Below are 7,203 nucleotides of genomic sequence, written 5' to 3'. Positions count from 1 at the left end.
CACGCACCCCCCGCCCCGCCCCGCGCGGCCGGCGAATCCCGCGAGGCCCGGGTAGTCTAGGCTCTCGGAGGTAATGCCCCGGAAGGCGGGGAACGCGGAAGAGGCTGAGGCCGGCGCTGAGGAGGCGAGTGCAGAGGACCCCGGCGCCGAGCGGGAGATGGAGGCCGGGCGGCTGCGGCCGGTGCTGCGCTCCGTGAACACGCGCGAGCCGTCCCAGGTCATCTTCTGCAACCGTAGCCCGCGCGTGGTGCTGCCCGTGTGGCTCAACTTCGATGGCGAGCCCCAGCCTTACCCGACGCTGCCCCCCGGCACGGGCCGCCGCATACACAGCTACCGAGGTAGGCGGGCCGGGGTCGCCCTGTCGCGCCCGGCCGCGCCGCCCCCTTGAGCTGAGCGCAGCGAGCCGCGCTCTAGGCCTGAGAATCACGGTGACGGTGGCTCGGTCTCACCGAATCCCGCCCCATTCGGGGGAGGCAGCTGCTGTTGTCATTTTTATTCCCATTTTACACTCGAGGAACTGAGGCCCCAAGGGAGGTTGTGACAGATTCAAGTTGACACAACTAGTAAGTGACAGAGTATCTTTCTAAGACTGAGTAATTTGCATTTGAAGATCAACCCCACGTGTATTCCATCCCCCACGCCCATTTGTTCAGTTTGTGATTAGGAGAATTCCACATTCTCCGGTGTGCCCAGTGAGCTGGTCCGCGTCGGGTCCCTGCCTTGATGGAGAAGTGTCTCTTCTGCCCATTAGAAGAGACAAATGCATAAATAGATAAGAACAAGCCAGTGTCGTAATTGCTGCAGTAGGAACGGAGCACAGCATTGCACCTGCTCAGTGAAAGAGAAGGGGGTGTGCTTTCAGTTAGGGAAGCTTCCCAGAAAAGGAGAATCCTGGAAGATGCATGGAATCTGACCAACTCAAGACAGGAGTTGAGAGCTGTAGACAGACAGAATCGCATGGCCTGACACCTGGAACCTGGGAGAGGGGAGAGGGTATGGAATGGGAGAGGAAGTCTGAAAGATGATTTTACCCCTAGGAAAATGGGGGCCATTGGAAATTATTAAACAGAAATGGTATTGCCTGATTTAATACTAAAAAGCTTCCCCAGGATGCAAGGTGATTTGGAAGGGGAAGACTACTGGTTAAGAGTTAGAAAACTGTTGTAATAACCCAGGCTGGAGATGTCTAGGCCTTACTGCCTAAGGAGGCAGAAATCTTCCCTTGGTTTTCAAAATGAAGTTAACGCTTACTAAAAATTCACTATCTTTCTCAGAGGATCTTGATGAATCTTTTTTCCTTGAGGGTAGCATAGTCAGTGATGCTCTTCAAACTTTTACACCAAATTTCTCCTAATACTAAATGAGGAACGGGAATTCTTTGGGCTTCCCTGTGGCTCAGAAGGTAAAGAATCAGCCTGCAATGAGGGTGACCTGGGTTCAATCCCCGGGTTGGGGAGATCCCCTGGAGGAGGGTAGGGCAACCCACTCCAGTATTCTTACCTGGAGAATCCCCATGAACAGAGGAGCCTGGCGGGCTGCAGTCCGTGGGGTGACAGAGTCAGACATGACTGAGCGACTAAGCGTGCACCAGTGTTCTAGGACTCAGTGGTTTCTCTGCTGGCCCTGGTTGGATCCCCTGTGGGGGAACTAAGATCCTTGCAGGCCACGTAGTATCCTAGGAAAAAAAATAATTTTTTTTTTTTTAATGAGGAAGAATTCAATTCTTCCAGACATCCACATTTCTGCAGTCTTATATCCGGGAAATTGTGTGACTTTTGTATTCTCTAAAATTTATCTGTGCCTGATTTAATACAAACGTTAAAAAAATTACTTCCTGAATGTACTTAATGTTCCTAAATTATACACTTAAAAAATGGTTAAAATAGCCAATTTTATGTTATGTATATTTTGCCACAATAAAAAACATTACTTCTCACTTAACATTTCTTAAATTTTGCCTCCAAATCGTCAAGTAAACATATGCCCAGGATCTCATGCTGTTTTTATTCTGAAAGAGCCTCCTTCCTTCCTTGAACGGAATCCTAGGCCTGGGATTTTTTGTCTCCTTCCAACTGTCCCCCTCTCTCTCTTTTTTTTTTTGCATAAGATATATTTATTTCTTAAATCCATTTTTTAATTTGTATGCAGTAAAATACACAGATCCTAGCATTTAATAGGTTTTGACAATACCTAGATCAAGTTACAGATTAGAATATTTCCATTATCCCAGAAAGTTCTGTCTTGCCCCTTTCTACTCTTCGGATTTTCCACATCCTTGTTTAGTTTCATCTCTTCGTACAGAATGTACCCTTCTCTAGCTGGCTTTTTTCTCTCAGTGTGATGTTTTTGTACCTTGTTGTTTTTGAGAAGCACAGATCTGAGGAGGTGATGACCTCTCTCCTTTTAGTTTGCACCATTGGATGTGATTTGCAGTTCACATACTTTGCTTTTGCACCAAGGTAGCAGAAAGGGCCTTCATTTTGGAACCTGGTATAGTTGCTCTTCTGTCTACTGTCTCCATTGCCTTTTGTGAGGATTCAATAGAATAACATTATTGGGAGGGCTTTGTATGGTATTCGAGCATAACGAGAGGCAAGTATTTCAGTCTGGGGAGATGAAGGCAATAGATATGTGACTACTTAACCTCTGCTTATCTTAACAGGTCACCTTTGGCTCTTCCGAGATGCTGGGACATCTGATGGGCTTCTAGTTAACCAAACTGAGCTATTTGTGCCATCTCTCAATGTTGATGGCCAGCCTATTTTTGCCAACATCACACTGCCAGGTATACTGATGTTCCATCTTACTTTTTAAAAAGATAGGCTGTTGTGCTAAGTAGAGGATAGGCCCTTGAAAGAGCTCAGTCCTTAGTGACTTTTGCCTGATGCTGGGCAAGGTATCCAACTTTTCTGTGTCTTATTCTCCACCATAAATAAAATGTAAGAAATGTACTGGTATTCTCGACGTTGAACAAAGATGTTGTGGTGTCTCAGAAGCTCTTTGGGCTTGTCAGGAGTGGGCTAAATTAAAATAACTGATTGTAGAATTATGAGTGCATTTTGTTTCCGTGGCCTTGGAGTAGAGTTATGTCCTGGAATCTCAGGAGAAAAAAACGTGTAGAGAGTGAGAAATCATGGCTTATTTATGACTTCTGGTGTATCTCTTTTATGTATCTTTTAATGTAATTTAATGCAATCAAGCTTACTGTGCCTTTTAATGTATCTTTTAATGTAATTTAATGCAATCAAGCTTACTGTGCCAGTCAAGGTTGTTTTTTTTTTTTTTTTTTTTAAAAAAAACCCACCAAATTGAACATTAGCTTCATAGCTTACCACTTGTTTAAAACTCAAGTGATTTTATTAGATTGAACCCTAAGAAACTGATCTTTTGGGTTAAGAAAAAAACCTAAATATCTGTGGCTTCATAAGGTTCACACTAGTATGTGTATATAGATTTTGTTTTAAGGCAGTGGATATACAGAAGTGAACGCTGGTAAGTTAAAATGTAGGAAATTTTGCCTTGTAGGAGACCTTTAAAGAGTAAGTTCCCCAGTGAGTTAAGAATAGGATTTGAGGAAATTGGTGACAGTCAGCTGGAATCCCCAAAAGGCTATTGACAGAAGGAGGTTTCAATAAGGAAAGGTTGAGACCTGCCTCAGGATGAACAGAGTAGTCAGCAGCTGGGCTGACTTCCTAATATGTGGGACCCAGTGCAAAATGAAGATGTGGGACCTTTTGTCCAAAAATCAGAAAAAAAAAAAAAAAAATCAGGAGAACTACCATTTAAAATACTAAAATATTTTCCCTTTCTTCTGTGCCTCTCTCACAACTTGTTACGGTGTCTTTTCTGTTTGCTACTTAATGCTATTTTAGGAAAAGTTAAAGTTTTTTAATTACTTAAAAAAGTAGGATTTGAAGGACTTCCTTGGAGGTCCAGTGGTTAGGATTCCGGCTTCCACTGCAGAGAGCGTGGGTTCGATCCCTGATCAGGGAAACTTAAGATCCCACAAGCTGTGAGGTGCAACAAAGAAAAGCAAAAACATAGAATTTGAGTTCCCCTCAGATTCCAGTTATATGCTGTTTTAGTTTCTTTTGCTGTGTGACAGCTACCCGTAACTCAACAACAGCCATTTTATTTGTTCATAATTCTGCAGGCAGGGCTGAGTTCAACTCAGGGGTTATTCTACTCTCTGGTGGTCACTGGTGTGGCTGCTTTCTGCCAGCAGGTTGACTGAGGGCTGGGCCTCTCTCCCGTGTCGTCTCAGGGCCTGGCCCTCTTCGTGTGGTCTTTCTTGCTGTATAACTCAGGGCTCCTGAGGGCGTAAAAGCGATTGTTGCCAGAGCTTCCTAAGGCTGAAGCCCAGAATCAGCACAGCGTCACTTTGCCCACATTCACTTAATTAAAGCACATCATAGGCTCAGCCCAGTCTCAAGGGAAGTCCTCCACAGGGCCATGAATGCTATGAGATGTCTGTTGGAGCCATCATGTTACACTCTGCCACAACCCACGTACTCACTTTTTTTGTCCAATGTGAGGTCCAGCTGTCGAAAATGTAACAGCCTCGGTTGGCCAAGCCTCGTGAGCGCTTGACCCCCAGGCCTGAGCTTGCTGCTGAGAGTCGCTTTCCTGCCCTTACAGTGTACACCCTGAAAGAGCGGTGCCTCCAGGTTGTGCGAAGCCTGGTCAAGCCTGAGGATTACAGGAGACTGGACATTGTGCGATCCCTCTACGAAGATCTGGAAGACCACCCCAACGTGCGGAAGGACCTGGTGCGGCTGACGCAGGAGCATATTGAAAGCCAGCGGACGGCAGGGGAGATTGAAGATGTTTAGTTCAGAGTCACACTCCTGGGTCTCAGCTTTCGATGGTCCTGACAAGTCTTGACCTAGAGCTAGGACTGGTCACCTTTTCTCAGCTTCAAGGTGTCTCATTCTTGGAGTGAAAATGCTCCATTGCTTAAAACAAAGTTAACTGACCTCACTACAAGGCATTGTGATGTTTAAGGGTAAATATCACAAAATGTAATAATTATGCCTGCCTCTTGTAGAAATATTTTTCAAGGAAAAGTAGTTGCATCTTTGCTTCCTAGTGAGTCAGGAAAGTTTCTGTGTAAGGACTTTTGTGGAAGTAATTACAGCGAGAATTGTAGCTTATTGTTGAGTTGTAAGGAAGCAGTGGCGCCTGCTTTTCATTGTTGTGTTGTGGTCGGTGATGTGCCCGCCTCCCGCTCTGAGAGACAGAAATGTCCTTGGGGCAGGGGAAAATCTGTCTGCTCTTGGAGACCCTAGTGCCTCGCACATTATGAGCCTTCCATCTGTGTTAGTTGAATGAACAAACCAGTGGGTCCTTTGGTAGAAAGTGTTTAGAGGTTCTGACCCTTTTTTTTTGAGGGGGAGTGATAGTGGGGACCTTAAAGTATATACAGTAAACAGATGTTTAAAAGGGAATCATTTTTATAGAAAGCAATTTTTTAATAATTTTCTAAATTTTTACTTTTCTTAGTCCATTGTTGTCACAGGGCTGTTTTACTTCTGTTTCTAAGCCAGGATTAGCTTTCTACAGTTCTTGTGGTGATAGCTTTTTGAAACTTGCTATCCGCACAGGAGATAGGAGAAAATAGCCATTACCTTGTTTAATCATAGTATTAAAGAGCTACTCCTGTACTATAAATAGGTTTTTGCCAAGTGTGGGTATTTCTGTTCCTTTCTGTAAATCCATGACCTTTCTGTTTAATTCAGCAGTTTTTCATCAGGCAGGATCTGGTGACACTTTGCACCTGGCTAGAGGAGAAGACGAAGAAGCCCTCTAGCCTCTGGAATGTTACAGCTAGCACACTGTGGATTTAGAGTAGCCTGGAATGTTTTATAGTTTTGTACATGCCCAGATCCTTTCCTATAGGCTGGACTTAAATTCATTAATTTGAATTCAATACTTCTATCAGGCATCCTTTTTTGGTAGCTAATTGTTAAAAAAAAAAAGATCCTCCCCAGTAGAGAAAATTTTGGAAGAAACAGAAAAATAAAAGGAAGAAAAGATCCAGGTAGATACATTGCTTAAATACAACCACTAACAACATTTTGAACTTTCAGCCTTTTTTTGGCTTGGTTTTACATAGTTGAGATCATACTGAATATACAGTTTTATATTCTACTTTCTCATTTAACTTTATAACTTAAAATATTTTTCCATGGTATTATAAGCTCTTCATACTCATGAGTGCAGCCTTCCTTTTATAAATAATGTGGGACTATTTCTTGCCATCCTTATTAAATCCTTCTGCTGACCTTTGAGCGCATTTCCTGTGCTCTGATATCAGAGTGGAGTGAATGAATCAAATGCCTTACAGTTTTTCCACCTAATCATATTCTCCTCTTTCAACATTCAACAAATAAGGGGCTTTTGTTTTTTAATCTGTTGTGTTATTCATTCAGTGACACACCTCTAATTTTCTATCTAATTTTTGTTGTTGAATTGTTGGGTAGAGAAGAAAATATGCTGGTATAGAAGGCAGCCATACAATTTCAAAAGTAGGATAGTGTGAGAGATTTAAGGAAGTCTGTTGGTGCTGGATTAGTTCAATGTTGGTTTTATTATTTTTTTAACCTGCCGTTGTGTCAAAATGTTCCTGTTAAAACTTGCAGTTTGAGTACTGTCTTTGTGTTGTCCAAAGAAAATCGAAAACCTGTAGCATGTATGTACTCATTTGAAATCTTATGAATGTATTAAATGTATTGCTCTTGAGAGACTGTGATCCTACCTGTTTTCAGTTGTTTTTTTTTTAAAGCTTCTTTTGGATACAGTAAATGGTGCTGAGTAAAGGAAATGGGTAGGATGTCATTTGCCAGGTTCTTCTGTCTTGGAGAGGTGTGAAGACTGTTTAATGGCCTTGGGGAGACGAAACACAAGGAACCTGGTTCTCTGTCCCTTTTCTTTGCAACCCTGGATTTTGTTTATAACTTTGATTATTTTAGCTTTTCTTTTCTTGTAAAGATGAAATAGCATTATAAATTTTAAGCCCTACAGAAAAGGATGAAGAAGAAAAGCATTCACATTGGGAACAAAGGCTTTTTTTTTTTTTTTTCATGAAAATAGAACCAGCCTTAACAAACAAGATACATGGATAGCAACTAAGCATATGAAAGCATATGCTCCAGGAACTTCCCTGGCGGTCCAGTGCTTAAGACTCCATGCATCCAATGCAAG

At 42.8% G+C, this 7,203-nt stretch overlaps 1 protein-coding gene across 1 annotated transcript; it reads left to right on the top strand.

Moving 5' to 3' along the window:
- VHL (von Hippel-Lindau tumor suppressor) lies at positions 1-6,751 on the top strand. Its single transcript, XM_055558223.1, has 3 exons — positions 1-338; positions 2,663-2,785; positions 4,639-6,751. The coding sequence occupies exons 1-3, from the start codon at positions 74-76 to the stop codon at positions 4,830-4,832; spliced, it is 582 nt and encodes a 193-aa protein (XP_055414198.1). The 5' UTR covers positions 1-73; the 3' UTR covers positions 4,833-6,751.
- The last annotated feature ends 452 nt before the right edge of the window (positions 6,752-7,203 follow it).

The sequence above is a fragment of the Bubalus kerabau genome, chromosome 20 (genome assembly GCF_029407905.1).
Source record: "Bubalus kerabau isolate K-KA32 ecotype Philippines breed swamp buffalo chromosome 20, PCC_UOA_SB_1v2, whole genome shotgun sequence".
Classification (NCBI taxonomy): domain Eukaryota; kingdom Metazoa; phylum Chordata; class Mammalia; order Artiodactyla; family Bovidae; genus Bubalus; species Bubalus kerabau.
Note: the sequence above shows the minus strand (reverse complement) of the source record. Positions and strands in the feature narration are given on the sequence as shown.

Bases quoted from the DNA above. Each gene is read 5' to 3' on its own strand.
- VHL (XM_055558223.1), top strand. From the start codon at position 74: ATGCCCCGGAAGGCGGGGAACGCGGAAGAGGCTGAGGCCGGCGCTGAG. The intron at 339-2,662 runs GTAGGCGGGCCG...TTATCTTAACAG, and splicing joins CCGCATACACAGCTACCGAG to GTCACCTTTGGCTCTTCCGA. The intron at 2,786-4,638 runs GTATACTGATGT...CTGCCCTTACAG, and splicing joins TGCCAACATCACACTGCCAG to TGTACACCCTGAAAGAGCGG.